The sequence below is a fragment of the Schistocerca gregaria genome, chromosome 2 (genome assembly GCF_023897955.1).
Source record: "Schistocerca gregaria isolate iqSchGreg1 chromosome 2, iqSchGreg1.2, whole genome shotgun sequence".
In the NCBI taxonomy this organism is placed as follows: Eukaryota; Metazoa; Arthropoda; class Insecta; order Orthoptera; family Acrididae; genus Schistocerca; species Schistocerca gregaria.
This window is the reverse complement of record NC_064921.1, coordinates 1023715761-1023737975: the sequence shown is the minus strand read 5'-3', so window position 1 is coordinate 1023737975 and position 22215 is coordinate 1023715761. Positions and strand designations below refer to the sequence as shown.

General features: G+C 39.7%; 1 protein-coding gene across 2 annotated transcripts in view; it reads left to right on the top strand.

The window, feature by feature from the left end:
- LOC126335532 (E3 ubiquitin-protein ligase SMURF1) overlaps positions 1–22215 on the top strand; it is a 187480-nt gene that overhangs the window by 148042 nt on the left and 17223 nt on the right. For both annotated transcript variants that reach the window (XM_049998905.1, XM_049998906.1), the window contains 2 exons: positions 3790–3927; positions 18097–18280. In XM_049998905.1, the coding sequence (XP_049854862.1) occupies positions 3790–3927; positions 18097–18280 (322 nt within the window). The remainder of the gene's footprint in view (positions 1–3789; positions 3928–18096; positions 18281–22215) is intronic.

The window sequence follows — 22215 nt, the reverse complement described above, 5'->3', positions numbered from 1 at the left end:
CTCTGTACAACCTCTGGTTCTTTCAGTTTATCTAGGTCCCATCTCCTTAAATTCCCACCTTTTTGTAGTTTTTTCAGTTTTAATCTACACTATAAACATATCGTCAACATATCTCCAAAAAGAAATATCAGGGAAATTTGAAAAATGCAGGAAAAATCTCAGTAGACAAAATGGTTTGTTTACTGAGGTGTCGTGTATCGTAGCTGGCTGGGCGCAGCTGAGTATGTGCACTCCTTCCCTACTCCCTCATTCTTACTGCTCCTCCCCTTCCTGCCATTCCCTCCAGCGTGCAGTCAGTTCTGCCACCACTTCTCGCCACTAGTCTAGCAGCTACTGACAAAAGGCAGGGAAGTGTGAGGAATGGTTTGTTTGGATCCGATTCTCAGAGACTATTGACGTAGCGGCCAGAGGCAACGGTCATGTGTGCACGAGTTGTATCTGAGTGATTATATGAAAGTGTGTGCGCTCTCGTTTTCTGACAAAGGCTATGGCCGAAAATTTAGTTGAGAGTGTGAGATTGTCTTTCCTACGTGCCTGTCTGTGGCTCAGCGATCATCTTCATGGTGACTTTCTACCTATCCTCATTAGGATTGATTCTCAAGAGTATTTGCGCAAGTTACCTGTTGCTTCGATTGATCACCGTGGTCTCATTTCATCAACGTGGTGCCTGTAACTCTTGAACAGCTGGCCACACGAGTGTACTTCCTTGATGGGCCAAAATTGCAGGCCATTTCTGGTGGTATCTCTAATGAGTTGGTCCATTTTACTTATTCTAGTACATTTTGGCACTGTGAAAGTAGTTTGTATATTAAAAACTATGAACAATAAGAAGAAGAAAATTGTGGCAGTTGCTGGTTGTTTGTACACTATGCATTCATATACACTTCAAAAGAAAAATTACATGGTACCTGTAAAATTAAATGATAATGTGGCATTGATGGCTGGGAGGCCCCATCCATGGAAGTTCGGCTGCCGGGTTGCAGTTCTTCATGCAGGTGATGCCACATTGGTCGACTTGCTTATTGGTGATCATAAAATGAAGATTAGGACAGCACAATACCTAGTCGACGAGCAGAGAAAAACTCCAATTCGGCTAGGAATCGAACCCTGGCCCGGTATGTGGTAGGCAAATACATTACCATTCATCAAGCAAGCGGACACACCATACCACTAAATTAATAGGCGTAACACAGTGGGTACAACTGACAATAATGAACATAGTAGAACAAAAATAGTGGAACCGTCATTTTATTGGCAGTCACCTGTAGTGTTGGTTTGCACAACTCTTCGCTGCCTTATACACTTCTTTCAGGAGGTATACTTTTCTCTGAGGTTATTTCTGAAATCAGTGAAGGTTTTTTAACATATGTCTTGCGACTCTAAGGAAATGTGTATTTTTGTCAGCAAATATGTTTTGTTTCATTGAAATAAAATAACATCACTGGTCTTAATGAAACACACACCAATTGGCTTGCTTTCTTCATCTAAATAGAGTCCATTACAAATTGTTGTTGTTCATACTTAGAGTTTTTACTCACATTTTTAGAAATCAGAAGTCCCTCAATTTTTTGTTCAACTTATGTCTTTATTCACCCTTGAGATCTCAAAATTTGTCATGGAAAAATGCTGTAACTTGTCTGGAAATCAGGGAAATAACAGGGAATTTCACTTGGGGAAGCTAGTTGCAACCCTGGGTACATCCAAAACTAACTGGGAAATTGTGTCATTTTTGAGAGCCCTGTATTATTTATTTCTTGATTTGTCTGCACAGAGGTCACAATACACTGAGATAACCGAATCTACATCCTTTCCTATGTCATTTTGTGGAAGAAGATTGGTCAAAAATGCCAGTGCAGCTGAAAGAGCAGTGAAAAGTCTTGACCGCACTTGAACTTGTGTTATGAGATGCAAACATCGAGAAGCATTCCTCAGTTATAAAGTTTCAGAAATGCTGCTGAAGCTTTCAATGACAAATTGCTAGCTCCATAAGTGAAATTCTTCGTTTCAACAGCACATATTTTGGTACTATTTTCACTTGATTTGAAGAATGGTATTCTGATGTCTCCATTTATGAATGCATAATCTTGTGAATACTTTGATGTAACGAGTTGTGAAACTAGGTGTCTCTAAAAGCATAACCCATCTTTAATGAAAATCGACTTGAAGAACGTAAAGAATCTAATTAGAGCGAGACAGTTCAAGCTGGCTTTTGCTGCAAGATGTGAACTTAAGAAAGAAAATATCTGAAGATATATTCTTGCGAAAAGAAAGCCTGCAAACATGCATTATTGTCATAGTAGAGAAGCTCCAAGAAAGATCACCTCTCAGATGCAACTTAATACGTGCATTTTCCTGCTTGAATTCTGAAGTCGCACTAAGCCACAGAGTAACCCAGAGAAGATTGACATCAAATAGAAGAATGTCAGATTCAAAGGCAGGGTGTGTCAGACTTGAATTTTTGATTTGCAGAGAAAAAAGAATTGAAGACGGAATAAAATCTTACAAAAGAAGTGGAAATCCTGTATATATTCTGAATTTGATATACTCAAATTATTTTCAAAGGCGTACCCAAATTTGAGAGGTTTTCTGCAAAGATGATATAAAAAAAATAAGGAGGAGGAAGGTGAAAGAGAAGAGGAATGATTATTAAACAAATGAAAGCAAGCTGAAATCAAAGAATTTGAAACAAAAAGAGCAAATATGGTCTTTAAGTCAAAATATAATAGTTTATATGCACTTTTATTCATATCTGTGATTTATACTAGGAAATAAATAGGTTGCAATTAATTACTGATATTCTAAAAATGATCAGTATGTTCTTTCGAAAGAAGGCTGTTTTAGTATCAGACTTAATAGAAAAAAGTAAAATATTCTCTGGACATTCTGAATATTTATGAGAATTGAACAAATGATACTTAAACTGTTTGTAAATGACAATGCATGCTAGGAACGGGATGTTTGGAGGCCTGCCCAATTAGTAACAGCAATGGTGACAATGGTGACTTAATCATTAGTGTCATGCAATATTTTGTGTAATGTAATTTCTTGTACAGACATCTTTTATTAACCTGACACGTTCCACATCATTACGAAGTGTCGTATTCATGATCTATGGAACAAGTATTAATCTAATCTAATCTAATCTAATCTAGTATAACTACCACTGAAATATAATACTATGGAAGCTATGAGTGTTTGCCCTAACCAGCTGTAAAATGTTTGGCAGGAAGTTTCACACCATTATTAGTTGTCACTTTTTCTGTTCCCTTCACTTATAAAAGTCGGGGGAGTATGGCTATACAGCCCTGAATCATTGTCCTAATGAACTGTATGCAGCATTATTTTCGGGAAAGTTTCTTCTCCTTCTCTTTCTCCCCCCCCCCCCCCACCCCCCCCCCCTTCTTCTAATAACAATCCCATTTAGTTTTTCAGTTCCACTTTTGCATGAGCCAAACAAGTTGATTATAGTTTTAGCAACAAATCTTTTATTAATTCTTTAAAACCCACTCTTGGACCAACTCGAGAAGTTCTGAAAACACATTATCTATAATAAATTGTGGGACCCTACTTACCAGGTTTGACCAGAAGTCCGCACACTTGATTTCAGATGTGTTATACCTTATATCAATTTGTAATGACACACACAGATGCTTTATTAATATTGCTAAACCATGAAGAATCATAATCATAGATCAATTTTCAGAATTTCATTCTACATGTTACATGATAATTAGTTTTTATATCGTTCTGATTGTGTTAAGATGTTAATTGTATTCCTTATTTTGTTAGGGAAAACAGCCTCACTGGTGTCATTGATACAACTTTTGCTGTGGAGCACAACAGCTTTGGAGTATTGAAGGTGCATGAGCTGAAACCTGGGGGAAAGGATATTAATGTAACAGAAGAAAACAAACGAGAATATGTAAAGTAAGTTGCAAGTAATGTTTACCATGAACAATAAAATTATATCCTGAAGATTCTTTATGTTCTCAGTAAGTATTTTATTTATTTAATATGCTGTGAAATAATAACTGTGGCAGGTATATTTTGTAAATTTCTGCAGTTTTTGTGCATGTGATAAATTTGACCCAATCATTAAAGTTGTAAGTGCAGTGTATCAGCCAAGAATTATGGTATGTGAATGTTTATTGAAATAACAGAACCTTTTAACAACACAGTTTTTAAAAATATCTCTAGTTTTTGTAATTTGAGCAGTCAGATGTTTCTTGGTGATGGAGAAACCTGAATAAGTGGATACTCAACAGGCCTATAAGGAAGAATTGTAGGCTTTATAAGCAAAAAGTTGGATATTACAAAAGATAAGATCGATCTACTGTTCTGTAGTAAAGTATAGAGAATGCCATAAGCTGAGAATATATGGTTTGGTGCAAGAGTGACAATTGACTGCTACTGGAAACAGCAATAAGAGACTGTATTTGGATACTCTTTTACCAATTTCTCAAACTATTCTGTACTTCGTAGAGAACAACTGAAAGCATGTTCAGCTGTAGTAAAGATGGATTTGTGCATGCTTGTAATCTATCTGAATGAAACCACAATGTGTGTTCTGTAATTTCGTTCTTGGGAAGATGGACAATGACAGTTTTCTTCAACACTTAGTGTTTAGTGATAAGGCAACATTCCATTTAAATGGAAAGGTGAACTGTCATAACATGAGAATATGGGGTATGGAACCAACACGTGAAGTTGTACAACATGAAAGGGATTTTCCAAAATTTAATGTGTTTTGTGCAGTTTCACAGGAAAAGGTGTACGGTCCATTTTTCTTTGTTTAGAACACTCTTTCAGGAAACACATCAGTATGTGATCAAAAGTATCTGGACACCTGGCTGAAAATGACTTAAAAGTTCGTGGTGCCCTCCATCAGTAATGCTGGAATTCAGTATGGTGTTGGTCCACTCTTGGCTTTGATGAAGGCTTCCACTCTCACAGGCATACATTGAATCAAGTGTCAGGTGCTGGAAGGTTTCTTGGGGAATGGCAGCCGATTCTTCATGGAGTGCTGCACTGAGGAGAGGTATCAATGTTGGTCAGTGAGGCCTGGCATGAAGTCGATGTTCCAAAACATCCCAAAGGTGTTCTATAGGATTCAGGTCAGGACTCTGTGCAGGCCAGTTCATTACAGGGATGTTATTGTCACGTAACCACACCACCACAGGCTGTGCGTTATGAGCAGGAAAGATGCTATGGCCATCAGTGGATTTCTTGTCAACAGTGGGAAGCAAGAAGATGCTTAAAATGCCAATGTAGGCCTGTGCTGTGATAGTGCCACGCAAAACAATAAGGGGTGCAAGCCGCCTCCATTGAAAACACGACCACACCCTAACACTACCACCTATGGATTTTAATGTTGGCACACCCTGCCATCAGATAGCCACATTGTGTACCATGATTCGTCACTCCACACAACGTTTTCACTTTGTTCAATCGTCTAATGTTTATGCGCCTTAGACCAAGTGAGGCATTATTTGGCATTTACCGGCGTGATGTGTGGCTTATGAGCAGCCACTCGACTGTGAAATCAAAGTTTTCTCACATCCTGCTTAACTGTCATGGTACTTGCAGTGGATCATGATGCAGTTTGGAATTCCTGTGTGATGGTCTGGATAGGTGTCTGGCTATTACACATTATGATCATCTTCAACTGTCGGCGGTCTCTGTCAGTCGACAGACGAGGTCAGCCTGTACACTTTTGTACTTTGTGTGTCCATTCACATTTCCACTTCAGTATCACATTGGAAATAGTGGACCTAGGGATGTTTAGGAGTGTGGAATTCTCGCGTACAGACGTATGACACAAGTGACACCCAATCACCTAACCACATTAGAAGTCCACGAGTTCTGCAGAGCACCCCATTCTGCTCTCTCACGATGTCAAATGACTACTGAGGTCGCTGATATGGAGTACCTGGCAGTAACTGCAGCACAATGCATCTAATTGAAAAACGTATGTTTTGGGGGGGGGGGGGGGGGGGTGCCAGGTACTGTTGATCACGTAGTGTATCTTGATATGCTTGAGAACTTTCTTTTCCCACAATTGGAGACTGCTCCGAATGACTTAATTTACTAAAAGAATGGGGCACTGCCACACTGCCATCTGGAAGTGCAGGAATTTTTAAATCAAAGGATCACTGAACAATGGATCGGTCACATTGGACCAAATGATTACAGGCCTCATAGGTCACTGGAGCCGACTGTGTGTGATTATTTCTTTGGGGGGGGGGGGGGGGGGGGGTAAAAAAAGACTGTTTATGTGCCTCCGTTACAAAAAAAAAAAAATGAACTGAGACTTGCATAACAGCAGCTGTGGGAGATTGGATAACAGCAGCAGTGGGAGATGTAACTCACGACATTCTCGCTGCAGTGTTGGAAAAATTTGAACACTGCGTTGACTTGACATATGCCTTCCAACTCAAGGGGGGTGGGGGGTCGTATTGAACACCTAGGGAAAGGTATGAAAAACCTTCTTGAGTTTCCTGTTCATCAAAAAACAAAAGTCACTCTATTTCTGAAACTAATAAACATATGTATAGACATGCCAAATCAGATGATTCTTTTTGATACAACCTGTGTTATGAAAAGGATAGATAACTACTCACCATAAAGAGGAGACTTTGAGTTTCAGACAAGCATAACAAAAAGACTAGCATACATTTTAGCTTTTGGCCAGACAACCTTCTGAAGCACGTGCACTCACATTCTCTCTCTCTCTCTCTCTCTCTCTCTCTCTCTCTCTCTCTCTCTCTCTCTCACACACACACACACACACACACACACACACACACACACAATGGAAGTATGGTGTCTCACCAGTCTGGGATGTTGTCAAAGCTGGTGCTGTCTGTAATTGAGGAAGATTAGTGCAGGATGAACAATACATGTAACATCAGCACATTTGATTGCAGTCATGTGAAATATTTCCAACATGTTGAATGCTTTGTATGAGGCTGTGTAAGAACTAGGATTTTAATGTGCTGTCACATGAAGGGTGGTATGCTGTTGCTTACAGGGGGACCTTATGACTGAACCCCTTCAATTTTCACCATACTCATAAGATTTGAAGATTGTGCCTGGATAACAGTTTCCTAAAGCTGTACAACATGATCTAAAAAATAAATAAATAAAAAAATAAAAATTAAAAATTAAAAAATTCCGTTTTGATGATTAGAAGATTTTTTTTTTTTTGATATTCAGTGGAAAGTATTTGACATACACTAAAAAGAAGGGGGGGGGGGGTGGAGTTATCTGAATGAGACGGAGGTTGGTAGATTTGATGCACATCTACAGACAAACAAATGTTTACAGTTTCAGAGAAATTGTATGATTTATTCAAGAGAAAGAGCTTCACAAGTAGAGCAAATCCCTAACACATTGGTCCGCTTCTGGTCATTATGCAAGCTGTTATTCAGCTTGGCATTGATTGATAGAGTTGTAAAAAATGTCCTCCTATGGTATAGAGGGCCCTGCCCATAATGCTCCAGATGATCTCAACTTGGAAAAGATCTAGCAGCCTTGCTGGCTGAGATAGGGTTTGACAAACTGAAGACAAACAATATAATCTCTTGTCATGTGCGGGCAGGCATTATATTGCTGAAGTGGAAGCCCTGGATGGCTTGCTACAGGGTATGGAATATCTTCGACGCACCATGTGCTGCAGTGGATGACAACCAAACGGGTTCTCCAGTGGAAAGAAATAGCACCTCGGCCATCACTCGTGGTCATCGGGCCACATGACGGGCGACAGTGACACTAGTATCCCCGCTCTCTGCGGCACCTCCAGACAGACGTTGTTGTTGTTGTTGTTGTTGTGGTCTTCAGTCCTGAGACTGGTTTGATGCAGCTCTCCATGCTACTCTATCCTTTGCAAGCTTCTTCATCTCCCAATACATACTGCAGCCTACATCCTTCTGAATCTGTTTAGTGTATTCATCTCTTGGTCTTCCTCTATGATTTTTACCCTCCACGCTGCCCTCCAGTACTAAATTGGTGATCCTTGATGCCTCAGAACATGTCCTACCAACCGATGCCTTCTTTTTGTCAAGTTGTGCCACAAACTCCTCTTCTCCCCAATTCTATTCAACATCTCCTCATTAGTTATGTGATCTACCCATCTAATCTTCAGCATTCTTCTGTAGCACCACATTTCGATAGCTTCTATTCTCTTCTTGTCCAAACTATTTATCATCCATGTTCCAGTTCCATACATGGCTACACTCCATACCAATACTTTCAGAAACGACTTCCTGACACTTAAATCTATACTCGATGTTAACAAATTTCTCTTCTTCAGAAACGCTTTCCTTGCCATTGCCAGTCTACATTTTATATCCTCTCTACTTCGACCATAATCAGTTATTTTGCTCCCCAAATAGCAAAACTCCTTTACTACTTTAAGTGTCTCATTTCCTAATCTAAATCCCTCAGCCTCGCCCGACTTAATTCGATTACATTCCATTATCCCCGTTTTGCTTTTGTTCGTGTTCATCTTATATCCTCCCTTCAAGACGCTGTCCATTCCGTTCAACTGCTCTTCCAAGTCCTTTGCTGTCTCTGACAGAATTACGATGTCATCGGCGAACCTCAAAGTTTTTATTTCTTCTCCATGGATCTTAATACCTACTCCGAATTTTTCTTTTGTCTCCTTTACTGCTTGCTCAATATACAGATTGAATAACATTGGGGAGAGGCTACAGCTGTGTCTCACTCCTTTCCCAGCCACTGCTTGCCTTTCATGTCCCTCAACTCTTAGAACTGCCATCTGGTTTCTCTACAAATTGGAAATAGCTTTTCGCACCCTGTATTTTACCCTTGCCACCTTTAGAATTTGAAAGAGAGTATTCCAGTCAACATTGTCAAAAGCTTTCTCTAAGTCTACAAATGCTAGAAACATAGGTTTGCCTTTTCTTAATCTAGCTTCTAAGAATAGTCATAGGTTGAGTATTGTCTCACGTGTCTTCTACCAGATTTTCCATTCGTCTGTAAAGAATTCGCTTTAGTATTTTGTAGCCATGACTTATTAAACTGATAGTTCGGTAATTTTCACATCTGTCAACGCCTGCTTTCTTTGGGATTGGAATTATTATATTCTTCTTAAAGTCTGAGGGTATTTTGCCTGTCTCGTACATTTTGCTCACCAGATGGTAGAGTTTTGTCAGGACTGGCTCTCCCAAGGCTGTAAGTAGTTCTAATGGTATGTTGTCTACTCCCGGGGCCTTGTTTCGACTGAGGTCTTTTAGTGCTCTGTTAAACTCTTCACGCAGTATTGTATCTTCCATTTCATCTTCATCTACATCGTCTTCCATTTCCATAACATTGTCCTCAAGTACATCACCCTTGTATAGTCCCTCTATATACTCCTTCCACCTTTCTGCTTTCCCTTCTTTGCTTAGAACTGGGTTTCTATCTGAGCCCTTGATATTCATACAAGTGGTTCTCTCTTCTCCAAAGGTCTCTCTAATTTTCCTGTAGGCAGTATCTATCTTACCCCTAGTGAGGTAAGCCTCTACATCCTTACATTTGTTCTCTAGCCATCCCTACTTAGCCATTTTGCACTTCCTGTCGGTCTCCTTTTTGAGACGTTTGTATCCATTTTGCCTGCTTCATTTACTGCATTTTTATATTTTCTCCTTTCATCAATTAAATTCAATATTTCTTCTGTTACCCACGGATTTCTATTAGCCCTCGTCTTTTTACCTGCTTGATCTTCTGCTGCCTTCACTACTTCATCCCTCAGAGCTACCCAGTCTTCTTCTATTGTATTTCTTTCCTCCATTCCTGTCAATTGTTTTCTTATGCTCTCCCTGAAACACTCTACAACCTCTGGTTGTTTCAGTTTATCCAGGTCCCATCTCCTTAAATTCTCACCTTTTTGCAGTTTCTTCAGTTTTAATCTACAGTTCATAACCAATAGATTGAGGTCAGAGACCATATCTGCCCCTGGAAATGTCTTACAATTTAAAATCTGTTTCCTAAATCTCTGTCTTACCATTATATAATCTATCTGATACCTTTTAGTATCTCCAGGATTCTTCCATGTATACAACCTTCTTTTATGATTCTTGAACCAAGTGTTAGCTATGATTATGTTGTGCTCTGTGCAAAATTCTATCAGCCGGCTTCCTCTTTCATTTCTTACCCCTATTCCATATTCACCTACTACTTTTCCTTCTCCTTCTTTTCAAACAATTGATTCCAGTCCCCCATGGCTATTAAATTTACATCTCCCTTCACTAGCTGAATAATTTCTTTTATCTCATCATACATTTCTTCAATCTCTTCATTATCAGTGGATGTAGATGGCATATAAACTTGTACTACTGGGTTAGGGATGGACTTCGCGTCTATCTTGGTTGCAATAATGCATTCACTATGCTGTTAGTAGCAGCTCACCCACCCTCCTATTATTTTATTCATTATTAAACCTACTCCTGCATTACCCTTATTTGATTTTGTATTTAGAAGCCAGTATTCACTTGATCAAAAGTCTTGTTCCTCTTGCCACTGAACTTCACTAATTCCCACTATATCTAACTTTAACCTATCCGTTTCCCTTTTTAACTTTTCTAACCTATTTGCCCAATTAAAGGATCTGACATTCCACGCTCCAATCTGTAGAACGCCAGTTTTGTTCTCCTGATAACGACATCCTCCTGAGTAGTCCACGCCTGGAGATCAGATTGGGGAATTTTACCTCCGGAATATTTTACCCAAGAGGACGCCATCGTCATCGTCATCATCATCATCATCATCATATAATCATACAGTAAAGCTGCATGCCCTCAGAAAAAATTATGGCTGTAGTTTCCCCTTGCTTTCAGCATAACTAATTGAGAGGTACTGAATAGAATTGGGAGAAGAGGAATTTGTGGCCCAACTTGAGTAGTAGAAGGGATCAGTTGGTAAAAATGTTCTGAGGCATCAAGGGGTTTAGTGTTGGAGTGAAGCGTGGAGGGTAAAAACTTCAGAGGGAGACAATGAGATGAATACTCTACGCAGAGTCAGAAGGTTGTAGGTTGCAGTAGGTACTTGGAGATGAAGAAGCTTGCACAGGATAAAGTAGCGTGGAGAACTGCATCAAACCAGTCTCTGGACTGAAGATCACAACAACAACAGCAGCAGCAACAACAACAACAACAATGCACAGTTCAATGGAATTACTGTAACTACGAGTACATAGGTAGTGGCTACTAGTCTAGTAATCCTGAAGTAGCTGGTTCAATTCTCACTTGTAGCACATTTTTTAAAAGTATTTATGTGGCCACTTTGGCCTCAGCAGCCAGAGACTGTGACCGTGTGTGTGTGTGTGTGTGTGTGTGTGTGTGTGTGTGTGTGTGTGTCAATTCCCAATGGAGGTCTTGTTGTATTTGTTTAGATCGTATACTTATTATAAAATAGGTATGTTGTCAAATGCCTTTTGTTTAACTGCACTTGCAAGTCTACAATTTTTTTAAAATTCTGTTGTACTGTTTCGTAAATTGTGGTCTGGAAACTGCAGACCACTTCAGTACAAAGAAAATAGAATAGGGCAGGTGTGTAAGGTCACCATATTAGATTATTTGGAAAATCCACTGCTGGCAATCAGCTGCCTTGGACAGCAATGGGCTGACGATGAGTCACTATTGACACTAGAAATTATGTGATCCTCGGTACAGAAACCCCTCCAAGAACTGACAAGTAAAATCTGGTAGTTTATTCAGCCTGGTTTATAATGAAATTTTAAAACTGATACAGTGTTTGATTGGCTGAATACATCAATGAATATCTTAATATTCAACACACACTGGCAGTCACACTGACTGTAGTAGTAGTAGTAGTAGTAGTAGTAGTAGTAGTAGTAGTAGTAGTAGTGGCCTTTGTGGTGTGCCAATTGACATTTCTGTAAAATAATAGTTAGAACCATATTGTTTGTATTCCTCAAGAGAGAATTTAGAATAGAGAGAGAACATAAATAAGAGATGGGCCTTTTTTGTAGTTGCATACAACTTGTTTATAACCAAATGAACTTTAGATTGGGCTCTCATGTGTCACAAATAGTTACTGGTGAACTTTGAACTCATATTGAAACATCCTGACAGGATCTTTCATAGAAAGAGATCCAGGATCTCTCTCACTGTGTGCTGAAATTACGGTTTAGTGCTGAAAATTAAAGTAGATTCTAGATATGAATAACCTGCAAAACAAATTTTTGACCTTGGATGTGGATACAGTTAGTTGACCTGGAGCCATACAAGGATAACATAGCTTTTATTTATGGCCATTGTAGTTGGCATTATTGTAAGCATGAAGAAAACTCTATGATTAGTAATGTAATTACTCCCAGTGTTCTAAATGTAAGTGAAATGGGAGTCAAAGCTGTGTGGATGTGAATAGAGGGTAGGCATGATTTTGCTATTGAAATTTACAGTTCCTGTTCTTGGATACAGATACATAATCAGTCAACACATGATGCAGCTGACTGCAATCCCCAATAGTCTTATCATCATGTAAACATTCACATTAAGGATGATATACTTCTGTGGATATTTGTAACTGTTTAAAGTCACAAAGAAAATAAAAAAAGTTGTTAGTAGCAAACATCTATTAGGAAATGGGTCAGTTTTCCATTGTAATAATTACGTTCTTTAGAAGACTGCTACCTTCTCATTAATGTCGTTGGACATTCAATATGAGGAAACACATTGTTCTGAAACAGACCAAAATATCCGTAAAAACAATGAGAACAAGCTATTTGTTTTATTCACATGAGTAATATGGCAAATTGAATTATGAACTGATTATATGATTTACCTCAGTGTTATAACATGATTATGAAAGGTGACTTGGTTTATGGAACTTGGTTTACCAAATGTTAATAATAATTCATCTTTGTATTGGTGTGAATTGTAATCTTACCTTCTTAGCTTTCCACTGCCACTTCTGGCAGTATTGGATATTTCCCATTATTGATGAAACATGGTTGAAGTTAAGGAGAAAACAGTCCAGTAGAAGCAAGACTCTGCTCAGACTTCATGATAAAGTTATTAATTCACCCATTTTATTTTTAATTAGCTGAGTAGCCAGCATTGCCCGAGTATGTATTTATTCCCCATCTCCTCCTCCCCCTCTCTCTGCCCACCTCTTCCTCGCCCCTCTCTGATTCTCCACCCCCCCCCCCCCCCATCCCTTTCTGCCGATCTCCTCTTTCCTCTCTCTGTCCATTTCCCTCTCCTTCCATTTTCCACTCCCCTCATTCTTTCCTTTCCACCTCCCCATCTTTCTTTCCTTTCCACACACCCTTCTTTCTTTCTGTCTCCTCGTTTCCCCTAGCTATGCCCATCTACTCCCAGTCTTCTTGTTGTGCCTTTTTGTGACTCAGATGTCCACTGTATGGTGAGCAGCAACTATGCTTTTCATGATATTGTTAAATTCCATCCTGTATTTTTCATTATTTGATTTGTACCAAATTTGGTTGATATTGTTTCAGGGGTTTAGGGTGAGCTTTTTACTTATGGCTTTGCATGTATACACAGATTTTGAATCTATTTAAGGTATTTGTACGTGGCTCAGTGTTTACAATGTTCTATACCTGAATGCAGTAATACAATATTGCAGATACATCCAGTGGTATATGTGGCCACTGTCTGCAAAATGTGTTGTGAATGTAATTAGTAACAAAAAAGAAATAAATTTAAATATCTTGCATGATTTGGCAGTTTTACTGCATGAACAGCTGTGTTCGGATGAGGGCTGACTTGGCATCCCTTCGCTCACAGCTGCAATCGGCACTGACTTCGGTCACGCAGCTTGAGGCTGTTGCCAATGGGCACCACTGTGGGGAGCCGGACTCGGTTATCACGGGGATATCAACCTCGTCCCGTCTGTCCCCAGATCGGTCTGCTGCTGTGGTTGCCCCGGTTGCTGCCCGCAGTGGGGCTGAGCCCTCGCCTGTGGTTGATTGGGAGGTCGTTCCAAGGCGTGGCAGGCAGCGAAAGGCGTCCCCGGAGGCTGATCAGAAAGCCTCCCCGGTGCGTCTGACAAACCGGTTTCAGGCACTGTCTCTGGCTGAGCCAGATGCAGCTGCCTGCCCTGTTTCAGAGGATCATTCTCAGCCTTCAAGGTCCGGGCAATCGCAGAGGGTGGGGTTACTGGTAGTTGGGAGCTCCAATGTTAGGCACGTAATGGGGCCCCTTAGGGATACGGCGGCTAAGGAGGGGAAGAAATCCAGTGTGCACTCCGTGTGCATTCCGGGAGGAGTCATTCCTGATGTGGAAAGGGTCCTTCCGGATGCCATGAAGAGCACTGGGTGCAGCCAGCTGCAGGTGGTGGCACATGTCGGCACTAATGACGTGTGTCGCTTTAGATCTGAGGAAATTCTCTCTGGATTCCAGCAGCTATCTGATTTGGTGAATGCTGCCGGTCTTGCTTACGAGATGAAGGCAGAGCTCACCATCTGCAGCATCATTGACAGAACCATCTGCGGACCTTTGGTGCAGAGCCGGGTGGAGGGTCTGAATCAGAGGCTCAGACGGTTTTGCGACCGTATTGGCTGCAGATTCCTTGACTTGCGCCATAGGGTGGTGGGGTTTCGGGTTCTGCTGAATAGGTCAGGAGTTCACTACACTCAGCTGGCGGCTACACGGGTAGTGGAGGCTGTGTGGCGTGGACTGGGCGGTTTTTTAGGTTAGAAGGCCTCGGGAAAGTGCGGGATGGACTGCAATGTCAAAGGGTGCTTGGCAATTACAGGACGTGCTTGGATCAAGGAACAGTCGGAATTATAGTTGTAAATTGTAGTAGTTGCGCTGGAAAAGTCCCTGAGCTTCAAGCGCTAATAGAAAGCACAGAAGCTGATATCGTTATAGGTACAGAAAGCTGGCTAAAGCCTGAAATAAGTTCTGCAGAAATTTTTACGAAGTCTCAGACGGTGTTCAGGAAAGATAGATTAGGCAGAATTGGTGGTGGAGTGTTTGTGTCTGTCAGTAGTGGTTTATCTTGTAGTGAAGTCGAAGTAGATACTCCGTGCGAATTGGTGTGGGTGGAGGTTATACTTAACAGCCGAATTAAGTTAATAATTGGCTCCTTCTACCGACCCCCAGACTCCGATGATACAGTTGCAGAACAGTTCAGAGAAAGTTTGAGTCTCGTAACAAATAAATACCCCACTCATACGGTTATAGTTGGTGGGGACTTCAACCTACCCTCGGTATGTTGGCAAAAATACTTGTTCAAAACCGGTGGTAGGCAGAAAACGTTTTCCGAGATTGTCCTAAATGCATTCTCCGAAAATTATTTCGAGCAGTTAGTGCACGAACCCACGCGAATTGTAAATGGTTGCGAAAACACACTTGACCTCTTGGCCACAAACAATCCAGAGCTGATAGAGAGCATCATGACTGATACAGGGATTAGTGATCACAAGGTCATTGTAGCTAGGCTCAATACCATTTCTTCCAAATCCATCAGAAACAAACGCAAAATAATTTCATTTAAAAAAGCAGATAAAGTGCCACTAGAAGCCTTCCTAAAAGACAATTTCCATTCCTTCCGAACTCACTATGCGAATGTAGACGAGATGTGGCTCAAATTCAAAGATATAGTAGCAACAGCAATTGAGATATTCATACCTCATAAATTGGTAAGAGATGGAACGGATCCCCCGTGGTACAAAAAAAGGTCCGAACGCTGTTGCAGAGGCATCTGAAAAAGCATGCGAAGTTCAGAAGAACGCGAAATCCCGAAGATGGGCTAAAATTTACAGACGCTCGAAATTTGGCACGTACTTCGATGCGAGATGCCTTTAATAGGTTCCACAACGAAACATAGTCTCGAAATTTGGTAGAAAATCTGAAGAAATTCTGGTCGTATGTAAAGTACACAAGCGGCAAGACGCAGTCAATACCTTCGCTGCGCAGTGCCGATGGTACTGTTATCGACGACCGTGCCGCTAAAGCGGAGTTATTGAACGCAGTATTCCGAAATTCCTTCACCAGGGAAGACGAATGGAATATTCCAGAATTTGAAACACGAACATCTGCTAGCATGAGTTTCTTAGAAGTAGATACCTTAGGGGTTGCGAAGCAACTCAAATCGCTTGATACGGGCAAGTCTTCAGGTCCAGATTGTATATCGATTAGGTTCCTTTCAGATTACGCTGATACTATAGCTCCCTACTTAGCACTCATATACAACCGCTCGCTCACCGATAGATCTGTACCTACAGATTGGAAAATTGCGCAGGTCGCACCAGTGTTAAGAAGGGTAGTAGGAGTAATCCATTTAACTACAGACCTATATCATTGACGTCGATTTGCAGTAGGGTTTTGGAGCATATACTGTATTCAAACATTATGAATCACCTCGAAGGGAACGATCTATTGACACGTAATCAGCATGGCTTCAGAAAACATCGCTCTTGTGCAACGCAGCTAGCTCTTTATTCGCACGAAGTAATGGCCGCTATCGACAGGGGATCTCAAGTTGATTCCGTATTTCAAGATTTCCGGATTGCTTTTGACACCGTTCCTCACAAGCAACTTCTAATCAAGCTGCGGAGCTATGGGGTATCGTCTCAGTTGTGCGACTGGATTCGTGATTTCCTGTCAGGAAGGTCGCAGTTCGTAGTAATAGACGGCAAATCATCGAGTAAAACTGAAGTGATATCAGGTGTTCCCCAGGGAAGCGTCCTGGGACCTCTACTGTTCCTGATCTATATAAATGACCTGGGTGACAATCTGAGCAGTTCTTAGGTTGTTCGCAGATGATGCTGTAATTTACCGTCTAGTAAGGTCATCCGAAGACCAGTATCAGCTGCAAAGCGATTTAGAAAAGATTGCTGTATGGTGTGTCAGGTGGCAGTTGACGCTAAATAACGAAAAGTGTGAGATGATCCACATGAGTTCCAAAAGAAATCTGTTGGAATTCGATTACTCGATAAATAGTACAATTCTCAAGGCTGTCAATTCAACTAAGTACCTGGGTGTTAAAATTACGAACAACTTCAGTTGGAAGGACCACATAGATAATGTTGTCGGGAGGCGAGCCAAAGGTTGCGTTTCATTGGAAGGACACTTAGAAGATGCAACAAGTCCACTAAAGAGACAGCTTACACTACACTCGTTCGTCCTCTGTTAGAATATTGCTGCGCAGTGTGGGATCCTTACCAGGTGGGATTGACGGAGGACATCGAAAGGGTGTAAAAAAGGGCAGCTCGTTTTGTATTATCGCGTTATAGGGGAGAGAGTGTGGCAGATATGATACACGAGTTGGGATGGAAGTCATTACAGCATAGACGTTTTTCGTCGCGGCGAGACCTTTTTACGAAATTTCAGTCACCAACTTTCTCTTCCGAATGCGAAAATATTTTGTTGAGCCCAACCTACATAGGTAGGAATGATCATCAAAATAAAATAAGAGAAATCAGAGCTCGAACAGAAAGGTTTAGGTGTTCGTTTTTCCCGCTCGCTGTTCGGGAGTGGAATAGTAGAGAGATAGTATGATTGTGGTTCGATGAACCCTCTGCCAAGCACTTAAATGTGAATTGCAGAGTAGTCATGTAGATGTAGATGTAGATGTAGAATGTCATAAGCAATAAACTTTTTTCTCCCTTTCATTATTTTGTGGGTGTTGTCAGCGAGAAAAACTTTCATAAAAGTTTGAAATTATGTGTAAAGTTTATTGCAAGTCACTAAGTGCTCTCACTACCACACAATAAACTCAGCTTTGGTGTGGCCAGTGGTGGGATAGACCTAAACTGTTTTAGCTTCCCTGTTAAAATCAGATCAAGTGCTCTCATTCTCAAATGTTGGATGAATGAAGCACGGGTATTCACACATTGTGGGCTACACTGCATTTTCACCTCTATCCCTTTGATAGATAGGTGGTTCTTACCCCCACAGTGATTCTTTCCAGACAGGAAGTGAAATGTGTACGACATTTGTTTGAAATGAGTCCAGTGGTTTTGGGAGGAGATGTGGACCATAGATATATACAGACATATTTATAATGTGTGTGGGTTAGTGTCTGTCTGCAGTTTTAATATTTAATTTTTAAAGTTGCAAGTGAATCTTCCTGTGGAAGCTAATAATTGTATTCCTTTTCAAGGCTGTACGTGAACTACAGATTTATGAGAGGTATTGAGCAACAGTTCCTAGCTCTACAGAAAGGTTTCACTGAATTAATACCCAACAATCTTCTTCGAGCATTTGATGAACGTGAACTTGAATTGATAATTGGTGGCCTCGGTTCTATAGACATTACGGATTGGCGCAATCACACAAGGTTAAAGGTAATGTTCCTCTAATTTTCTATGTCTTAAAAGTGTCTTAACAATGTGTTTCAGTTGAGAATGAATGGCAGGTTAAAATTCATGCATCAAATTCCATTTAAATAATGATTTTCTTGCCGCAAAGAATATTTGTTTAGGTCTTTTTGAGCTGTCAGATCTTAATTTTGAAATACATCCATCCTCTGCACAATTTGTAATTGATTGTAATGGGGAAGGGGATATGATAGAGGTATATGATGTACACTTCACTATACACTGTAAGGCTTGTGAAGTGCAGATATAGATTCTCTGTGTGAATAGTGGCATAAGTAGTTGTAGCATAATATAACATCCACTTTCTGTAACTGGGCTAAGCCAAAGTGGTGTTTTACTTCAACAAATGATCTGTCAACCAAATGATATGAGATGTGGAACATACACGCTTGTACGTGCACGTGCACGCACTCGTGCGCGCCCACACACACACACACACACACACACACACACACACACACACACTTATATTTAGGATTCATCCAGCAGTTTCATATGTACATTGTTAGATTTTCATAGGTAAAGAAAATTTATGAAAGATATTTGTCCTATTTGACCATGCTCGATCATTATCACATTGCTTTTACCCACAGGTAATGTACGTTACACTGTTTGTAAATCATTGTTTTGTAACATCACAAGGTTCTCAATTTTATTGAGATAGAAAAGGTTTAAGTCTCTCTCTACCACAAGGAGTTACAGGCTGACATTTTAACAAACACTAATCTGCACAGTTCCAAGTCTCAGATCTGTGGTAAGTCGTACAATTATGGAAACAAAAATTCTGAAAATAGGCATTGTTCAGGTAAGTCTATAAATCTTGTTCTACTTTGAAGAACACTTCATTTGTGTGACTACCAGTCACTTTATAGCTTGCTATGTCTGTAATAGTTGCACTTAAATCTTATCCTCCAGCCAGATACTGTGTATATTCATTGTTGTCTTTCTGATGTGAGTGTCCCTTTCTTTATCGTTCCATACAAAAATGGGTCAGTTCATTCTTTCTGTAGATACACCTGACTGGGGATTATACCTTCCCTTCCCTGGATTTTCCCACCCTTCCTCTCTCCCATACGTACATAAACTCAGGATCTACCCTATCTTAAAAATTTTGACCTTAATGCATGGCCTCTGACACTTAACTTTATATATCTGCCAGTGATGAAGTTTCTCCACAGCATATCAACTTTACCCAGTTCCTAGTCCCTCTTTTTTACCTACGGTTCTCACACTATATTCTTTTTAACTATGTAATAAAGAGCCTTCTCGTGTATTATTCTTTCTACAGTTGTTTTCCCTTTTATAATGCTTAACATTCATGCAAATGTTGTCAAAAGTTATTCGCCATTGATCTATTTATTGTTACTGAATTATGATGTTTGTTTATTATCAAAGCAATTGCATTCCACCCACCTCAAAAACCACAAGAAATTGCTAGTTGTAAAGAGTGAATGTACCTAATTCTTCATTTGTTAAGATGAATACTTGCTGTATATGTTATGAAGTAGCTTCCCACATTCTATTGAGCACACTTTTATGTTCGTTGTTAATATTTATTTCATTTTTTTAATAATTATAAGTTATAAAACCTTTACTTAATAGCTCTTTAATCTTTTCAGTTTATATTTAAAGTTGTAATATATTAATAACTATCGCATTTTTCTTACACCTGTACAAATTCTTTATGCACTAGTGCAACCCTATCGGAGATAATCAAAGTTTTTTAGATTCATTACACTCTTCATCTGTTAAGCAAGTAATTGATGTTATCTTACCAGCGATAATGTTAATTTGAACCACTGTGGCAGCAGCAGTAGTTTGCTTGCCACGGTATTTCCCCGTTGTTTACATGTTATCGGATCACCAACTTTACTGCACTTGGAGAATAGTTTCCCTTCGTCTTTTTAGTTTTGTCTTGCATGTGTTACCCTCTGTCACTTGAATTCTCTCTCAGTTCGTACCTGTGGAAACAGGTTGTTACTACCACCATATGGCATAGAAGAATGGTTTCAGCAACAGAAATATGTGAATCTGGAAATAAGAAAAATTGAGCTGATCTCCTGTCGGAGAAGAAACAAACGAAATACAAGAAAAAACATGCTAGGACAGAAGAAATAAATAAGGTACATCCTTAAAGACTGATTCTCATGCCCCCATCCCAAGATACTCTCCCTGATGGTTTCTTCTCTGAGACACCAGAGGATGCATTGTGTTAGTCATACACTACAAAACAGACTTATCTTGGCTTCACCTGTACAGGCCCCAAAAATTGATCCTATCAACACTGTTCTGAGGAGCCAGTGTAGATTGGATAAACCCATGTCAGAAGTAATTAAGTTCTTTTCATCAATCTGTAAGAGTTTGGTCAATTACAGTATTTCACCGCTATTAAAAACATGTATGTATGTATGTATGTATGTATGTTGTGACACAAAATACACCTCTTAATCATAAGTACTTCTGTACCAAATGTCACATAGTATGTACCGAATAACTTGCCTTACTTAACTTACCCTGTGAAAGACATATGAAACCCAACCACTATTCACAATAGAAAAGAAAAGTAGCAAATCATGTATACAAAACATTCAAAAGCACATTTCCTATATTCAGAAAGAGCTTTTTAATTTGGTTCATGTTTTTGTGTGCTCGAGCACCCATATTGGTTTTAATCGTTACGTAATAACATGTGTCTTTCGTGCGTAGGTCTCCAATAGCATATCTTTCTCTCTACCTTCATGTTTCTTCTTAGGATAGTAATAGATGGATTTTGGTTAAAGATAGGAAGATAGTTGAAGAGGAAGAAACTGTTTGATGGAAAAATAAATGTGAAGCTATGTAGCAATTAAATTGGGACTGCCAGCAGACATCACTCTGCCAGGTTTGCAGAGGGTGCAGCTCTCCTGGAGATTGAAATTTCTTTACTGGGTTACCTAACTATTTAGATCCAGTTAAGTGCCACTCGGTGTATTTTTTGTACCATCCTATACTATTATAGTTCTTAGACTCTAAGAATTCGAATGTTAATTTCTCCTGTGTACTCGGTGACCAATATTTTCTTTTAAATTTTTCTGGGGAATCTTCCCTACATTTTAATTCTTCCAAATGAAATGGGCACATCTCCATTCTGCCAGCATCACACACCGGGTACCTAAGTTTAAAATGTATTCCTTGAGTCTCCCATTTAGTAGGTAATGTTCTGGAAAATACTCTTAAAAATAAGTAGGGTGTACTTCCCCATCAGGCTTGAATTTAGGGAATTGTTTCCATAAATGCATTCCTGTTAAATGCATTCCTGTTTTGAGCTACAGCTCTAACCAATCACCTGTGATGTTATTGTTACCAGTAGCTGGCCTTATGCTATTAATATTTTAAATCTATCATACAGGTATACCTCTTTAAAATGCTCTTCAACCTCCTTCCTTACTAAATTACATTGTTTTTCTATTGCATTGTGTAACTACTCTGGTAACCTAATATGGCCATGTCTATATTAGAAATTTTGCCATTTGAAAAGATTACTATTTCCTCTCCTTGTCTCTTCAAATATGACAATACTTGTCCCTGTGGTTTAAGATTATTTGACATTTCTTCCAGTTTCTGTAATACGTGTGACAGACTGCTACCCATTTTGCATGTAGAAACCAGCATACAGTACAGACAAAATTATATACACCTAATAACACTTCAGTAATATGATCCTGTTTGAACACCATTTTTAACTACTGGGTTAGTGCCTGCTGCTTCACTCGCCTAGAATGTTTGGCCTGCAGAGCTTTTGTTTTTATTTAATTGAATTTTTATCTTGTTCACAAATTGAACGCCTTCTAAGCTTTTCATATTAATTAAGGTTGTATAAGCATGGTCTTTTCCCAATTTACTTCTGATCGAAAAGCGATTCT